Source organism: Camelus bactrianus, chromosome 3, assembly GCF_048773025.1.
Source record: "Camelus bactrianus isolate YW-2024 breed Bactrian camel chromosome 3, ASM4877302v1, whole genome shotgun sequence".
In the NCBI taxonomy this organism is placed as follows: Eukaryota; Metazoa; Chordata; class Mammalia; order Artiodactyla; family Camelidae; genus Camelus; species Camelus bactrianus.
Window position 1 is genome coordinate 57,784,698 of NC_133541.1, and position 19,504 is coordinate 57,804,201.

The following is a 19,504-nucleotide window of genomic DNA, read 5'->3' on the forward strand; positions in this document are numbered from 1 at the left end:
CTTAAAAAAAAAAAAGAAAATCCGTACCATTACCTAAGAAGCTTGAGAACTGAGAAAGTTAAACTGTTGGAGTTGATTATTTAGTGCTTCCTTTGTGATACACCATGTTTAACCTCTGTGTTCAATTCCTCTCTCCTAGGTTCAGGTGGAAAATGCCATTGGCCTTGGGAAGCATAGTGCTAATTAACCCTGCCAGAGCCACCGGCCTGCTATGGTTCTCTTCTGGAAAGGCAAGTCCTTTTTATTCTTTTTCTTTACATTTCAAAAAAGTGGGAAAATTATAAAATGTGTAAATATGTTTGTCATTTAAGTCATTTATCCCTGAAAATACTCCTCTGTCATAGGCATGCTGCCTACTCCCAGTTGTCGTCTTGTTAATCCTCTGTAGTGTTTTGGCCTGATGCCTACGGAAGTTATCACAAAGCTGTTTGTGTACTGGCCGTGGGGGATGTGTTGTTTGAATGCACCCCATCAGTCTCAGTAGCACTACTTCTTTTCCAGGTGGCAGCAGGTTGAGCCTCTGAGCCATTGATCATCATTAATACATTTATATGTGGGCATATGAATAGCACTATGGGGATTTTACATAAATAGGGAAAATATGAAAGTGTGGTTCATGCCTTTGAGGACGTTAAAATAAAATTAGAGACAGTGACCATATGCAGTGCTTAATCATGTAATGTGACCATGTGCTGATGCTACTCTACCATATTTCCACAGCATTAGTGGTTTCACATGACTCCATCAGCTCCTGCCAAGAGATGCAAAAACTACCAAATGAGGAGCCTTTTCCAAAAATGTTTTCCTATTTCTGCCACCAAATTCATTTAATAGAAATAACTCTGTGAGCAAGTGCCACTTGCCTGCTGTGGAAAGCACTTTATTTGGTGGCAATGTGGAAACATCCAGTATGAATTATAGCCTCTTACTGCAGTAGAATCAGGGACTCCCATTTCCTCTTTCAAAACCAATAGAAAAATGCTACCTCTACCAGGTATTCTTTCTTTGCAGAGACAAATGACAACACCTTCTCTTGCTTCTCAACTAGCAGAGTTGTTTAATCCTGCATTTTAACTGCTCAGGTGAAAGGGTACTTTCGCATCTCACAGACACTTTTGTGGCAGTATTTTTTCACAAATAAATAAGACACTAACTCCATTGTTAACAATATTTTAAACTAGCGTTTGGGAAGAGAGAGCATTGCACTTCTCACAGCATTTAACATCATGTATTCAAAGCTGAAGTGCTAGATGTTTTAAAATTTTAGATTATGTAGAGAGAATATTTTCCATTCATGAAGTTATTCTTAATAGATTTTTAAAATCAAATTTCAACATGATCAGACTTTCCTCCTTGGAAATATTTTTACTATTTTTACATTTTGAACTAGTAATTTTAAAAGCCTCATAGTTGAAAAGTTTCTGTTGAATAATTCTTCTATCATAATGAATTTTTACCCTGTTTAGATGTCATAATTCTTTATTGGCCTTATTGGGAAAATACGTATAATTGCTTGTATTTAATAAGAAACACATTTGTATAGGTTTGTATGTGGGAAAAGTAGGCAAGAAATGGAACCCCACTGAACCATTCACATTAAAATGCAATTAAATAGGAACATGTACGAATACACAAACATATAATAAGTTAGTCTGAGAACTAGCAGAGATTCACTGAACCTCAACTCAGGAGTCAGCATTTAATATCTCAAGTCTCTTCCCTAAATTCTTTGAATGTTAAGAAAATATCTAAATGTGGGACGTAAATGGACTGAATATTTTACCAGTGACTTTCAGAGAGGAAGAAGCAGGGTTTGTGAAGAAGCCAAGTGTTAGGATTTTCTTTCAGCAGCAGCTAGAGTTATATGGATAAATATTAGTGTTTGTGGTACTGCTTAGTATTGACTGAATCTCTCCATTATACTCCTGAGAATCATGCACTTAAAGAACAATAGAAATAACAGCAGTGGCTTCACAATGGGCAGATCAGTCCTGGAGCTCAAGGCTTTAAATATGCATGAGGCAAAAAAAATACGACTCTGGGTTATTAGTATTCCAATAACATGTTCCCCAGCTAAAAGGAGCAGGAGAAATGCACACATTTTAATAATTTTGGAAAGGCCAATTTAGCAGATAGCAATGTATATTTGAAGGCTATTGTGATTTTGATGTTTGTTTTTGTTCTGTACTTGTTTAATTTTCCTGTACAAAGTTAAAAGTAAACCAGCATGTAGGTAAGAGTAGTGGGTATTCACATTGAGACAATTTGTGCATTCTTACAAATGTGTTTGATTACAGCGGCTTCAAAAGTATCCCAGATTTTCAAAAGTTTATTTTAACTCTGAAGACTAGACAAGGTCATACTGATTTTACAACATCCTACATGATTTAATATATACAAAGGAAAAAAAAACCCAACATTGGAATATTACACAGTTGAAAGTTTGCAAAGGTTATCTTGTGTCTTAGTTATTTCTGTACTTACTGACACATCTGACGCCAGCAGTGAGTATTATATTTCATAATTTGTTGACTAGCAAAGATACTATCATTAGTACCCCAAGTCTTCAAAATTCACACCAACCCTTATGAAGCCATTCAGAAAGAGAAAGTCAATCCTAAAATTAGAATTAGTGATTATGATAAAGGCTTTTAATAAGACATAGATGAAATGAAGATGTTTAAAATTGTAATTTCATAGATTATAAAATTAGCATATTATAGTTACTTAGTATGGTGAAGACTAAGTCTTCTGTGTATTCTGCTTATGAGATTTTACTTGTTTTAGTGTAAACTTAAATAGAAAAAGTTTGCTTTACTTTGATGTCATTGACACAAAAGTTACATAATACTTCACAATAATTAATTATTAACATTTCCACATGTCGGAATCTCTTTGTTGTTATTAATTTGGGGCGTCTTGGACAGCTAGCCCATGATATGCTGTGTTGATGAAAAGCATACAGAGCAGAGAGAAAATGCACAAGCAAGAGAAAGCCATCTATTTCTGAAAGGTAACCGAATTTTAACAAACTCCCTTTGAAACTAGTTATTTTTTTCAAAAAAAATCAGTAAGATATAATTCAAAACATTATAAGAAGCCATGAATAATTTGAGAAAGTAAAGCATTAAAAATTACTCAAAAATTTAAAAACACACTCTGTTAAGGATCAAGAATTGTGCATAGTGTACAAAGGAAAATGGCTAGGAATTTGGTAGGACAGTAAATTTTTAAACAAATAAGGGCCATTGGCTATGAAGTAAGTAAGTCTCTGTATATTTTTGGACCTAAGTCATTATTTGTAACATGACCTTAATATTTAGCATATTAAAAATATTTAAATTCATATTTTAAAGTTCTCTTAGAAAGGTGATATTGATGACATGGCAGTTTTGTTTTCACCATTTCAGATACTTCAAATCAACACTTTTATAATAAGAACCTAAATTAGAAAGCGTGTGGGCATAGGACAAATATGTGGCCAGCTAGTCTGTATTTTGCTCTTTGAAAAATGCCATTATGATTGACTTTCTCTTTAGATTCTTCACTATGATTGAAGACAACACCGTATATACATCATTAAGAGATGCTGTTAGCACGTGGACACAGACAAGACAGTAACAGTCTAGTGGCTTTTGTTATGCAGCACAAATAATAAAGAAAAGAACTTAGCAGTGTTGCACAGGACCTCAACGTTTCGTACACATACCATACTTTCTTTTCCAGGACCCTTAATTTTAAACCCCAATAATTCTGTGTCTAAGCCTTAGAAAACAAATACTTGTAAAGGTTATAAATTAGATGTTGAAGACTTTCATGGAGGCAGTGTGAGTTTTAATTTGAGAGACTGTCAATGAGACCTCCATTATCAATAACAAATTGTGATGATAATTGCTTATTTTTCAGAACCTTTGAAGCAAAATAAGTAGAAATCAATTTTCATCTTGAAAATGGTTGACAGCTTTGTCATTAGTATACTTCTTTTCTCACAAATATGTACCCACTGTACTTTCCTGAGAAACCACCACCAAGTTTCAAACCTCAATAAAATTCTAGTTTCACAGGAAATGCAGAGATGAACAAAGAAATGATGAGTATGCTTGACCTGGTTATGCAGCACTATGTCAATATTTGTTTGCTAAAAAATTTTTAAATAGACATTTTATTATTCTATTATTTTAAAGTAAAGATAAGGCTATGTAAATGCTGGTAAAACAAAGGTTTACATTTTGTTTTAAAGAATCATAATGGAATATAATGGAATTTTGTTGTTTATTTTGCAAAATGGAAGTATTTGGAAATTAAATTTAAATAGTTATACAAAAGAATTGCAGATTCAACCTACTGATAATTAATTATGACCAATGTACTGACTGATATTCAGTCACGTTTCATCCGTGTGTGTGTGTATACATATAAACACACACATACAAGCATGAGTTCTTTTAGGTGAGTAATAGGACAAAACTCAATTGGGAAAAATACGGAGTTATTCAGGCAATATACAGTGTATAGAATAGAACAAAAAGAAACAGATAGCAATCTGATTAGAAATAATGAAAGTAAAATGAGAATTATAGTATCAATTAGTACTGCACATTAGATTCTTCATCAGAATTCAGTTTAAACACCGTAGGCACAGGGAAATAGGATAATATAGAGTCATTACGGAAGGAAAAAAAAACTTATTGCTAACATTGCAGTATTCCTTTTATAAGAATTGATTATAAAAGCTCTAACAACCTTGTGTTTGATAACTGTGAGATATTTTTACCCTTGCTATCAAAAGAGTGCTACTATCTTTCCCTAATATACTTCAACCAGTATGAATAAGTCAGAAAACAATGAGAATAGTTCACAGTTAATGCGATGTTGCTTAAGAAATTTAAACGATAAAAATCAAATTAAACCATTGAAAAGGCAGGCTTAGACCTCCTTAAGAAGACAGTTAGTGGCCTACCATAATTTGAGCACTTTTTCATGAAAAATCCCATTCAGTTTCCTACAGATTTTTGCACAGGTCATTCCATGGAGAGACTTTTAGGGAAATAGGAGGGGTGCAGGATGTGGGGGTCTCCTCACTCTTCCTCTGTGCAGCCCAGCAGCTCCGACCGCAGCGTGATCCTCCCGTACCAGGACCAAGGAAGGATTCTTATATGCCGAGCATAGATGGGAGGGTCGATGACGTTTTTCCTGTGAGTATCGTTGTCAAAATTGCCCTGGAAAACCTAGTAAAGAACAGACTATCAATCATCTGGCCTTCCTTTTCTTAGAAATGATTTTTATTATTTTCTTGCTGAGAGCATTTTTCCTAAACATGAGATTTGATAAGTAATTCATGCTGGGTTTTTCAAAATATATCGCAACTTCTTTTACTGATCATTTTGAAATGAAACTGGCAATGCCTGTTTAAGACTTAAATAAGATGTAGATTGTCTAACGCAGGAATACATAGTTATGAATTTTAATGTTTTCTTAAAACTGTCTATCTTAAAACTGTCTATCAGGATTTTTTAATGCAGCAAATAGTTATTTTTTGCTTCTGTTACAGGCTGTTGGTTAGGCAGCCTACCAACATGCTTTCTTTGAAGGAGTGCTACAGAGATGTGGGCTGTTGGAAATTACAGCCGCCGTCTGAAAGAGGAGATGTCCGCATCCTCAAGGGGAGAGAGAGCTGGGAGATTGTGCAGGATGTTTTAAAGAAAAAGGTATGGGGGAGCTTGGATACATCTCATTGACCTTATCTAACTATAGGACCCCAGCCCAACTGCAAAGGAGTCTGGAAAATGGAGAGGAGCACATGGATACTTGGTGAGCATCATGGTCTTTCTCACAGTGTTTGTTTTTCACATACGTCTCACAACAGAGAACAAAACCCATCCCCAAGAGAGAAACCCCAATCAATACTATTAATTTCTGAATCCATACAACACTGTTGTGAGCATGGTGACCTACAATGTCCTGGCATGTTGGCATTGTGTGCCTGTTCCTCATTCTTCTTTTGTTTCAAAGTTTTTTTGAACTTTTTATGTCCATTTTTCTCCCAAGAGACTTTAATAGTAACGTTGGGAAGTGCTTGCTTCAGGGAAAAAAAACCCAAAATCAAAACAGTGGAGCCCATGGGGGTTGAACCTTGATATACCAAGAATTATGTCTACAAACCCACTGAATCACACAGAACACCGACTGAACTCTGGCAGTGTTTCTCGCTTTGAAATACAGGAGGATTCTCACAAAATCTGGTAAGAAAAAAAAAAATCGGTGCAGGACTGGTCTTGCAGGGAGGGCACAGCATGGGAGGTCAGCAGGGGTGAGGGTCCCTGCGATCCTTGGCCCTAGACTCGAGCCCGCAGGAACAAGCCAGGATTGGCTGCTGGAGATCTGTGCGAAGCAGAGGGCTCACTGCACAGAGGACGTCTCAGGGGACTGGAGGGCATGTGTGGAACAGAACAGCCTGGGACCTCCCATAAAAAAGGAACAGTGTTGGGGGGTGTGGTGGGGATGGGCACAACACAGCCCCGCCATAGCTGCTTTCTCCACTTGGCTCCATTGTTGGTGTTTTCTTGCAGGAAGAGAGGTGGGGCTTGGGCATAGCCATCACGGAAGCAGGGCTGAAAGCTGAATCCACACCCAGCAGCCCTGTAACTTCACAGGCCAGGCGGGATTGAGATTTGTTTACAGCCCCAGGTAGAGAAGGTGGATTTGTTCTCTGGACCCACACCTCTAGGGCAAACAAGCAGTAAGCAGAGTTCTGATACACGGCAGAGGTGAGTATGGATAATTAATAACAGGCCAGCGTAATGTCCTGTATGCAGGTGTGGGGCTGGGGTCTGCTAACCCTGTGGTGCACCACAGATTCAGGTTGTGACTGCACGCTCCCTATGGTGGGTCCTAGCACCTGATATTGGCGGATGTGCACTGGTGGTTCCTGGGCCCCAGAACCTGGTGGACACCAGAGCATGTGGCTGACATTCCCACAGCTAAGGACAGGACAAAGGCAGCATCAACAAGGAGCACTTTGTAACCCCACATAACAAGTAACAGACACCACCACCGAGGGCACTTACCAGTGGACATCTGCCTACCAGACACCACAGCTCAGAAACAGGTCTAGAAGCCTCTAATCCAGCAACAGGGGAGCAGACCCCTGTCAAGGCTGTGACAACCATGGAACAAAAAAGGAGGCCCAGCTCAACAACAACTATCAGGGCAGGCTCTGATCCCCACACCCCCAATTAAAGAGATAATAGCCCATACAGACAGAGGAAAGACATGGTGAACAGCCATCACAAAATCTGTACAGAATGTTCCTAATTATTTAAATTTAAACAAACAAAAAATAAAACAGCCCTTCAAGACCACAATAGACAACTGATACTCCCAATTAAAAAGACCAAGAGAAATTCCTTGAAAAAAACAATCAATGAAATAAACCTCCTCAATAGTCTACTAGATCATGACTTCAAAAAGGGAGTGATCAAAGCACTAAAGGCAGTCAAGCAGACTAGATCATGCAGAGAAATGAGTAAGTGACTTAGATGACAGAATAACAGAAGCCACCTTATCAGAACAGCAGACAGAAAAGCAAGTAAAAACTAATGAAAGCAATATAAGTGTGCCAACCTATACATAATATGGGTACCAGAAGGAGAAGAAAAGGTATTTGAAGAAATCATGACTGAAAACTTCCAACCAAGTATAGGAAGCACAGAGGGTCCCCAACAAGAAGAACACAGATAGACCTACACCAAGACATAATCAAGATGGCCAAGGTTAAAGATAAATGATCCTAAAGACAGCAAGAGAAAAACAAAGAGTGAGTTTACAAGGGAACCCCCATAAGGCTCTCAGCTGAACACTACAGGCCAGAAGGGAGTGGCAAGATATATTCAAAGTCCTGAATGAAAAAAAGATGCAGCCTAGGATTCTTTATCTAGCAAGGTTATCCTTTAGAATAGAAAGCAAGAGAAAGAATTTCACAGACAAGGAAAAACAAAGCATTTAGAGTCACAAAACCCCAAAAGAAGCAAAGCTAATACAAAATTATCAAATGACAGAAAGAAAAGGAAAAGAAAGGAACAAAGAAGAAACACCAAATCAACTTGACAACAAAGATCAATAATTACTATAAATGTCAATGGACTAAATGCTCCAATCAAACGAGTGGCAGATTGAATAATAAATGAAAAGCCTACAATATGCTACCTACAAGAGACCCACTAGATTGAAAGTGGGAATAGCAATACTCTTATCAGACAAAATAGACTTTAAAACAAAGGCCATAAAGAAAAAGGACACTATATAATGATCAAAGGAGCAACACAAGATGAAGATATTATACTCATTAACATATGTGCACCCAATATAGGATAATAGGATATATATAAAAAACAAATACTAACAGATATAAATGGAGAAATTGATGGGAATACAGTAATAGTAGGAGACTTTAACACCCAACATCATTGGACAGGTCTTCCAGACAGAAAATCAGTAAGGCAAGGGAGATTCTAAATGACACAATAAAACAGTTATACTTGGTTGATATTTTTAGGAAATTACATCCCCCCAAAACCAGAATATACATTATTTTCTAGTGCTCATGGAATATTCTCTAGGATAGACCACATACTCAGGCACAAAAGAAGCCTCAACAAATTTAAGAGGATAGAAATTATTCCAAGCATCTTCTCTGACCACAATAGCATGAAACTAGAAAAACAAATGAGAAAAATGCCAGCATGGAGACTAAGCAACATACTACTATAAAACCAATGGGTCAACAATGACATCAAAGAAGATATTACAAAATACCTTAAGACAAATGACAACAATGAAAACATAACCACACAAAATCTGTAGGCTACAGCAAAAGCAGTCCTGAGAAGGAAGTTCATAGCAGTACAGGCCTTTCTCAAAAAGAACAATTTCAAACAACCTAACCTACCACCTAAAAGAATTAGAAAAAGAACAAACAAAACCTAAAGTCAGCAGAAGGGAAGAAATAAAATAGAGATGAAAAAAAACAATGGAAAAAAACCCAATCAAACCAAGAGCTGTTTCTTTTGAAAGAGTAAACAAAGTTGACAAAACTCTGGCCAGGCTCACCAAGAAGAAAAGAGAGAGGACACAAACAAAATGAGAAATGAAAATGGAGAGATTTCAACCAACACCACAGAAATACAAAAAATCGTGAGAGAAAACTATGAACAAGTAGATGGCAATAAATTGGACAACTTGAAGAGACCAATCACTAGATAGGATCAGCAATAAAAATTCTCCCTGCAAACAGAAGTCCAGGACCAGATGGCTTCACTGGGGATCTCATAGAAAGAGCTCATACCAATCCTTCTCGAACACTTCCAAAAGATTGAAGAGGAGGGAATACTCCCAAACTCATTCTATGAAGCCACCATCACCCTGATACCAAAGCCAGACACAGATAACACCAAAAAAGAAAGCTATAGGCCAATATCGTTGATGAACGTAGATGCAAAAATCCTCAACAAAATGTTAGCAAACAGAATCCAACAACACATAAAAAAGATCCTACACCATGATCAAGTTGGGTTTATCCCAGGGACACAAGGATGGTTCAACATATGCAAATCTATCAATGTGATACACCACATCAACAAGAGAAGGGACAAAAACCGCATGATCATCTCAATAGATGCAGAAAAAGCATTTGATAAAATTCAATACCCATTTATGATAAAAACTCTTACCAAAGTGGGTACAGAAGGAACATAGCTCAACATAATAAAAGGTATTTATGACAAACCTACAGCCAGCATAATACTCCATGGTGAAAAGCAATCTACAGATTTAATGCAATCCCTATCAAATTACCCAGGACATTTTTCACAGAACTAGAACAAACAGTCCTAAAATTTATATGGAATCACAAAAGACCCAGAATTGCCAAAGCATTACTGAAGAAAAGGTATGAAGCTGGAGGAATAACCCTCCCAAACTACAGACAATACTACAGAGGCTACAGTAACCCAAACAGAATGGTATTGGTACAAAAACAGATATATGGATCAATGGAACAGAATAGAGAGTCCAGAAATAAGCCCACAAACTTTTGGTCAATTAATCTTTGACAAAGGAGGCAAGAACACACAATGGAGTAAAGACAGTCTCTTCAGCAAGTGGTGTCGGGAAAACTGGAAGCTGCACGTAAATCAATGAGGTTAGAATACTTGCTCGCACCATACACAAAAATAAACTCAAAATGGCTAAAAGACTGAAACAAGACAAGACACGATAAACCTCTTAGAAGAAAACGTAGGCAAAACATTATCCGATATAAATCTCAGCAATGTTTTCCTAGGGCAGTCTACCCAAGCAATAGCAATCAATGCGAAAATAAACAAATAGGACCCAATTAAACTTATAAGCTTTTGCATAGCAAAGGAAACCATAAGCAAAACAGAAGGACAATCTACAGGATGGGAGAAAATATTTGCTAAAGATCAGACTGACAAGGGCTTAATTTCCAGAATATATAAACAGCTCATACAACTTAAGAAAAAAACAAACAACCCAACCCAAAAATGGGCAGAAGACCTAAACAAGGAATTCTCCAGTGAAGACAAACAAATGGCCAATAGGCACATGAAAAAATGCTCAATATCGCTAATCATCAGAGAAATGCAAATCAAAATTACAATGAGGTATCACGTCACACCAATCAGAATGGCAACCATTCAAAAGTCCATAAATGATAAATGCTGGAGAGGCTGTGGAAAAAAGGGAACCCTCCTACACTGTTGGTGAGAACGCAGTTTGGTGCAGCCATTGTGGAAAACAGTATGGAGATTCCTCAAAAGAATAAAAATAGACTTATCATACAATCTAGCAATCCCACTCCTGGGCATAAATCCAGAGTGAACCTTAATTCAAAAAGGCAATGCACCCCAATGTTCATAGCAGCACTGTTTACAATAGCCAAGACATGGAAACAACCCAAATGTCCATCGAGGGATGACTGGATAAAGAAGTTGTGGTATATTCATACAATCGAATACTACTCAGCCATAAAAGACAATAAAATAATGCCCTTTGCATCAACATGGATGGACCTGGAGAACATCATTCTAAGTGAAGTAAGCCAGAAAGAGAAAGAAAAATACCATATGATAGCACTCATATGTGCAATCTTTAAAAAAAAAAAAAAGAATCGAACTTATTTACAAAACAGAAACAGACTTACAGACATAGAAAACAAACTTACGGTTACCAGGGGCGGCGAAGGAGGTGGGAAGGGATAAACTGGGAGTTGGAGATTTAAAGATACTAATATATATAAAATAGATAAACAAGAAGTTTATGCTGTATAGCATAGGGAACTATATTCAATATCTTGTAGTAACCTATAATGAAAAAGAATGTGAAAACGAATATATGTATTTTCCTATATGACTGAACCATTGTGCTGTACACCAGAAACTGACACCTTATAAACTAACTATACTTCAATAAAAGTATAAGAAAAACAAAACTAAACAGGGGAGTCCTGATAAGAGTGGCAATAAATTATAAATTACTCTGGGAGTAACTAATATATTTATAATATTTAGTCTTGAAGATTTTACCATTTTTAACCTATAGATTCTGAACATTTATTATTAAGTCATTTCTAACTATTTTACATTAACATTTTTGTTGCAGTTCAGCTAGGATAGTGAAAATCTCTTCAGGGTTTTGCCTTTCAGCTTTATGAGGTATCTTAAAATTGGAGGATAATTTTTTACTTGTGTGAGATCAAAATGTGACTACATGGTCAAAGAGACCTGAAAATAAAATTCTTCAAAGGGGTTAAAAAAAAAAAAAAAAGAAACTCTATTATCACATGACAGAATATTTAACCCTATCTTTGAACGTTCTGAAATTAATGGAAATGTTTTAAAAATGGCCTTCTGGAATAAGTGGTTCAGTCTCACATGATCACAAAAGGTCCCCTGGGAAGAGAAAAATCAAGATACTCTCTCTAAAGCATTAGACAGTGTGTGACACTGATTAATGGAAGCAACAGGCAAGATGAGGTAATCTTTCCATTGGTTCCATGGAAAGATTATGTGCCATTGAAGGTGAAGGCAAAGTGCCGTCCCAATCTTGTGGGGAAATAATTTTTCACTTTGACACAAAATATATCTCAAGACTGTTTTTGAATAAATATTTGCTGAAGAAAGGAATACTGAACTGTGCCAAGTCTAGAATTCATCATCCTGGCATATCTGAATCCACATTCATTTAATACAAATTTTATCCTCAGCAATGCTCTAGCCTGCAATGTCCAAAGAGGAATTAATTCTGGATTGAAAATTGTTACTACATAACAGTGTCTCTGTTAGCAAAAGCTCACATGTATAGGATATACCACGTACACACTCACCAGAAATCCTGAGAGATGTTACTGTAACAACAGAAAATAAGAAGAGTATATTCTGTGGTTTCCTGACATTCTCTCTAACATACGATTTGGATTCAAGTGCTTCACTGAGACTGTGGTGTTACACTTTAATAGAGACTCTAAAATCCAATTTCATAACCCTGCTACAGAACGTTAAAAGCATATCTCTGGAATAATAGAGTTTAAATTCACTAACTTTCATCACAAGATTTGCAACCATCCAAAGTACAGTGCTATACCACTTCCTGGGAAGGAAATACAGGAAGAAACAATTTTCTTTTAAGTAGCTTGTTTTCGGCACAAGTTTCAATATGGAACTGTCAACCCACAAAGCAGTAGTTGAATTATTACTTATACTTACTGCTTTATTCATAATGGAGAATACATATAGAGAAATTATAGCAGCTCTGAAATTGCATACAGCTATGACATCTGATTTAATATGTGAAAGTCATAGATATTTGAATGTTCATCAACAAAATTAAATGAAGTTTCATAAAACAGAATAAAGAAAACAGCCTAAATCTGTAAGGGAATCAAACAAACCAAGATCTAAAAATACTGAAAATGTACTTTTTTCCCCACAGGTCTCTCAATAACGGCCCAGACAGAACAAGGCACACATTTGCAAATTCCAGCATGATACCTTGTACTTGCTGTGCGAACATGTGGCACATGTGCTGGATTCTTGTCTCCAGCACTAAGAGGATCCTGCTGAAGAATGCTGTTTCAAGGCTTTACCTGGCAAAGGGATGCAAACTTGGTATTTTCAGTTAACTTTATAAAACCTGTAAGAATTCTAGAAAAGTGCTTTCACATACACACTTTAGAGATACAAGCACCTTGATTGAAATCAAAGTCTGAAAAGACTGATGGAGAATATTAAATCCCCATATAGAAAAAGGAAAACACTGTACCTGACAAAGAGAAGTTGATTTAGAAGCTTTTAGAAAGAATATGCACACATTTCAGTTTTAGGAGGAAGCTTAGCTACTTAGCTGATGACAATTTTGCTGAGATATTCAAACATGATAATGCTTAGAGGTCTTTCAGGTTTTTCCCAACATACGGGGCCAGGAGAAAAAGGTACTCAAGATACCTTGGAGAGGAGAGGCTTCTACAATTACAACCTAGGAGAAGGTAAGAGAGAGAAAAATGCAGCTGTGTCAATGTGACTGAGATCTTGGATCTGATTTTCTTGTATCAGCTCTCCTGTGATATTAGCTAAAATTCAAGTCAGATTCTGGTGAGGATTCAAATCTCAACACACAGACTGTCCGACAAAATAGAACCATCAAAAGTTGCTGGGAGCAACATTTTTTGGTAAGATGAGATGTGTCATCCTTCAGTAGGGACGATGGTCTACTCAGGCCAGAGGAGATGGTATCAACTGGAGGAAGGCAAGACTGTCCTCCATGGCTCAGTCACAGAGCTGGGGAGCATCTCAGTGTCTCTTAGCATTATGACTCTGTCTTTCACAACTTGCACATGTTATTTATTTACTAAGTCATCGGGTTTGTAAAAATGTGCTTTTTATTTGTCTTTCACTTAACGTATTAAAAGTTTTAAAGAGATTCACACTGTTCTAACCTTTTGAAATTTATGTTCACATCATCCAAATAGCAAGCGGTCTTAAGCATTTTTATATAGCCTCCCTGAGCTCTTCACAGGGCTGACAAGTCAGTATTTTAGCAAGGTCTCAGGTGACCATCACTTTATCCCTGTGGCCTCTTAGTCATCTTCTAGATTTCATTATTTCTCTTCTGGTATGTAGATTCTAGATATTGTGGAAATGAAAGGATTGAATCAAGCTTTCTCAAGTTTTCTCTGTTGTTTGCATTTGCCTTGTTAATAGTGTCAACCACAGTGTTGGCTTTATTGACTAGATCTGTACACTGATCTAATGTCCTTAAGGGAAGGACAAAGATAAAAACCCTTTTTCCTAGGCAGACTGTGGGTGGGGCTTGGAGGTGTGCAAAAGCTAAGAATTCTTTACTTAGCATACATAATTTTGAGTATCTACCCTTTCATTCAGAGTGCTTATAAAGAAGTTAGAAAAGAACAGTGTTTTGCAGCTCTGATCCCTGAGAAACCCTGTTTTTATCTAATTCTACTGATAGAGTGAACAGATCTGAGACCTAAAAGAGAAGACAGATCTGGCTAGTGCCAACTTCCCCAGCATTTCTGACATGGAACTTTCAGCCCATCCATGGCAAGTCTCAATATAATAAAGCAGGTATGTATTTAGACACTTGGAAACCCTGCCTTCTTATTAGGCTGAAATATGCCTCTTTCTAACATCCATGTATCAATCTTACAGCTTTATTCTCAACACACATAGAATTCTAGGTGTTAAAAGAAAAGCACTTTAGACATATTTAACAATAACTAACACAAGCCTTTCACACTCAAATCCAGTGCTTTAGGCTAAACATTTATGGTTCCTTAAAAAGTTCCCTATGTTAGATGATTTTCAGACTTATCTTGATTGCATTCCACTGGATACCTTCTGCTTTAACTGTGATTCTATGAAAAAGTGGTATTTGCTTGTACATGGTATGTAGTTGTTATGCCAATGGCTCAAAAACTGAGTGCAGCTTTGCTGTGGATACAATGCTTCTATCAAGGCAGGCTAAGATTTAAAACTATTATATTACATTTTGGGTCATGATTGATTGATTTATGGTTGAATAAACTGAGCTTTTCCATAAAATTTCTCTTAAGCCAGGACTTCCCCAATTTTGTGCTTGTAAAATGGGTTTATAGTACATGTAGAAATTTATATTCATCCCAGTTTTTCATTGAATTCATGACATTTTAAAATTAGCAATTTCTAGTTAAAATAATGGTCCATTTTTTTAAATAGTGGAAACTTAGTAGTTATAGATTAAGTATCTATTTCATAAAGTAAGCATTTACATGTTATGTGAGTATAAAATCTGATTTTTGTGGGTGACATAAAGGACTTATACTTACTAATTTATGATTCAGCATCATAAAACTCATTTTTACATACTTAGTATCAACATTATTTGAATTTTCTGGGCTGTTAAACATTTTAGAGTTACAACTTGAGTTACAACTTGAATCAATGCTTTAAGTGATTTAAAGCCTTATGAAAAATTTCACAGAATTAGTATGCACAAATGATGTTAAACATAATATTTATCCATATGAATATTGTATATAACAGACACTTCAGTTGTTTCTGATTCTTTGGCCACATTATTCATATGCTTTAGGCTGAGCAACAATTTATGTCCTACTTTGCCTTATATTGGAACATTGCAAAATTCCAAACTTTTCATTTAAAAAAGTAAAATAAAAATTACTGTGTTGAAATGTGTAGAAAATTGTTTTCTGAAAGTTTCAGTGAGTGGTTTAAATCTACATCATGTTTAAAAAAGTCTTATTGGAAGTTCTGCATGTTTTGTGAAACTTCTGTTAGTGATTGGATATAAAAAATTTGAAACCAAAGTTTGATTCTTTTATCCGACATAGACTCTAGCTGTTATTCAGAGAATTCAATTTTCTAGGAAAACATACCAGTACCCTGAAACCATTTCATGATTGAATGGCTGGTATATCATTCTTGATGGTTTCCTCTGCAATCAATTCCACTAAACCAATGAAACCCTGTAACAAAATTAGCCTAAATATAAGTACATTCTTCCAGCTGTAATAAGGAAACAAGAACCAGTTTCCAGGTAAATTCCAATATTCTAAGAAATGTTCCTTGGAAAATTGTGCAAATTGAGAATCACATTCTAAGAAGTACAAAGAGGAAAAAAGGCTCTTGTTGGAGGTAGTAGATGTGTTAACAAGAGTCTACATTGATTATTAGTCTACAGAAGAATAAGCTGGGGGATGAGTCCTCACTATTGGACATCCCAACAATGCTGCAGCAAAAATTCTCATCAGCCGAGAAGAACAGGAAGCTGTCTTCTAACGCAAAGCATCTTGAATAAAACTGTTGCCTTCCAAAAGTGCAGATGAAGTAAGGCCATAGCCAACCAAAATAATTCGTCAGCAGGAGAACATTTATGTATGGTTTAGGATGTGTTGGGCTAATATAGTCACAGTGTTTGCAGACACGTCATTCCAGTAAGGAGCGTAGAGTTCATACGTACAACTTTAATATTAATGAGTGTGCCGTGGAAGATTATCCAAAGGGCTGGGGTGGGGGGGTTCTAATCTTTGCCCTCAGCTCCTGGGAGGTAATCTCTAAACCTTGTAATAGCCTACATGATTAGAGTATATCTGTTTATCTGGGGGCTGTGGTAAGATAGTCCATGATAACAATGTGATGTATGGTGGGGCTTTGGGCCACCTTGACCACTGGAGGGGCAGGAGACTAAGGTCAGCCATGCAGGTGCTCAACCATGTCTCCATGTCTAAGCCTCAACAAAAACTCTGAACATCAAGGCTCCACCAAGGGAGAGCCCGTGTTTGGAATCTCCTAGACTCTGCCTCATATGCCTCTTCCCTTGGCTGCTTTTTATTTGTATCCCTTCACTGTCATAAGCTGTAACTGTGAATAAAGTAGTTTTAAATGAATTCTGTGAGTCTTTCTAGTGAATTATCAAACCAGAGGTGGTCTTGGACCTCAGCACTCTCAACTGGCATCAGAAGTGAGGGTGGATTAGGGAATTCCCAATTCTGCACTGAGTATTTGGTATTGGAAGGTTATAGGCTCCACGGCAGTTTTGATATTTGTAACACTCACTGTCTAAAAAGGACCTCAGTTGTCTGGAAGGATTATGTCTAAAACTTCCTCGACCTTATATACCAGGCCTGGGACAGATGTTCAGGCTTCAAAATTAATTGTGAACTTTTTTTTTCTGATTCTTTGACTAAGTCCTGACACAACGAGCTATTAAACTGTATTTATTGTGACCCTTGAGACAAGTGCTAAATCCTCTGCTCTTAGGCTCTACTCTCTATTTTACTCACTCTTCTTAATTTCTGGATAGTTATTCTCATGGACATAAACTTAAATATAGCAACAACTAATGTTACTTGTTCTATTTAATATTTCACTGACTTAACAATTCAATATTTTCATTCTTCTTTATTTCTTTAGTATCGTTTCTACAAAGGTTTATAGAACCTTTGGGGAATATTACTTGGGCCTTCTAGGGGGATTAATTTGAAATCTCTTAAGAAACTACAGTCAACTTTGCTGAAAGCTACAGAACATGGTGACATATATAAATAATTCTGTACCACATTTCATATTGGATACCAATTTTTATCTGTTTCTTTCAAAATGCTGTTTTATTCCATAAGCCCTTTTAAAAATCTGGACCCTGGAGCCTTCAGAGATTTCTTTGTTTCCGAAACCCCTTGATGAAATTATCTGAGGCTTTCAGACTGCCTATCCAAAGATTTAACTTTGAAGGTCCAATTACAGAGCATTTTTGTTTGATGGCGGAAGTGAAAAGAAAAACATGGGGACAAGTTCCATGTCTTTCTTCCACCAGTGCATGAATCATTTTAAACCATTAAAATGAATATATGGATTCTCTGAGAAAATGATTTTCACCAGCAGTGTTGCTCTCAGGAGATTTCTTGTGGCTCTTAAGTCTGCTCTCTTTTGTAATTAAGTTCCAGGTAGGTCTTTGGTTTCAGGGAATGCTACATTTCACTGAACTGATCTGGCTTTGCTTCATGCTCCTACTGTATGTAGATCTCTGATATATTCCAAGAAAATTTCACTAAACTGCAAATTTTATGTTCACTTGGAATTCTTGTTGCATTATTTGCCCTCTATCGTTCTTCCTGTGAGTTTTTTTTTTTCTAAATACACCCATGTGAGATTCTAATAACAGCTGGCCTCAAATGCAGATATGTTGCCTATTTTCCCCCTACCCTTTTAATTGCTTTTCAAATTGTCACACAGTCTTTTTCATTGTCCTATAATTGATATGAAAGCTGGTTGACTGATACTTAATTCTTGCTTGGGAAAAAGAGCTGTGGTATCTTTCTAAAATTCACTCTTTCTTGGGTACTCTGGAGGTTGCAAATGCTGGGAAAGAGGATGAAATGACATACCTTTGGGAGTATTTCTGTAAACTTTTTAACTTCTGGACTCTCCTAGAAGGGTGCGGATGACCCAAATTGGCAGGAGAGTACAATGATCCACAGTAACATCAACCTCTGTATTACTGGAAAGCAGGCAGAGATTATCTTGTGATTCCCTGGTGCACTGTGACAGTGACAAGTTCAGCTAAAGAATTGCTGAGAAAATACATAGGACCTAATCAGACTTGTAAGATTTTGTACAGCAAAGGAAACCACAAACAAAACAAAAAGACAACCTACAAAATAGGAGAAAATATTTGCAAATGATGCAACCGATAAGGGATTAATTTCCAAAATATACAAACAGCTCATACAACTCAATAACCAAAAAAACCCAACAACCCAATCAAAAAATGGGCAGAAGACCTAAATAGAAATTTCTCCAAAGATGACATCCAGATGGCCAACAGGCACCTGAACAAATGCTCAATATCACTAATTATTAGACAAATGCAGATCGAAACTACAATGAGGTATCACCTCACTCTAGCCAGAATGGCCATCCATAGAAAACATGGTTACCAAAGGGGGTAAGGGGGTGGGGGGGATGAATTAGGATTCCAGGATTAGCAGATACAAACTACTATATATAAAATACATAAACAACAAAGTCCTACTGTATTGCACAGGGAACTATATTCATTATCCTGTAATAAATAATGGAACCATAATGGAAAAGAATATGACATATATATATATATATATATATATGTCATATATATATATATATATATATATATATATATATATATATATATATATATATATATATATATAAAACATTTTGCTGTACACCAGTAACTAACACAACATGGTAAATCAATTATACTTCAATGAACATTTAAAAAAAAGAGAATGGCCATCATTAAAAAGTCTACAAATAATAAATGCTAGAGAGGGTGTGGAGAAAAGAGAACCCTTCCACACTGTTGGTGGGAATGTAAATTGGTGCAGCCACTGTGGAGAACAGAATGGAAGTTCCTTAAAAAACTAAAAAAA

General features: G+C 36.4%; 1 protein-coding gene and 1 long non-coding RNA gene across 4 annotated transcripts in view; one reads left to right on the forward strand and one right to left on the reverse strand.

Annotated features, from left to right (window-relative positions):
* Positions 1 to 2,311: 2,311 nt before the first annotated feature.
* EDIL3 (EGF like repeats and discoidin domains 3) overlaps positions 2,312 to 19,504 on the reverse strand; it is a 392,867-nt gene continuing 375,674 nt past the window's right edge. For both annotated transcript variants that reach the window (XM_074360330.1, XM_074360331.1), the window contains one exon: positions 2,312 to 5,228. In XM_074360330.1, coding sequence (XP_074216431.1) covers positions 5,079 to 5,228 — 150 coding nt within the window. In that variant the 3' untranslated portion in view covers positions 2,312 to 5,078. The remainder of the gene's footprint in view (positions 5,229 to 19,504) is intronic.
* On the forward strand, positions 5,246 to 16,961 carry LOC123618930 (uncharacterized). 2 transcript variants are annotated; one of them, XR_006727411.2, is made up of 4 exons: positions 5,246 to 5,811; positions 6,049 to 6,242; positions 6,570 to 6,767; positions 13,009 to 16,961. It is a non-coding gene; the product is annotated as an uncharacterized LOC123618930 (long non-coding RNA). The 2 variants fall into 2 exon arrangements; XR_012505495.1 differs by having other exon boundaries at positions 5,246 to 6,242.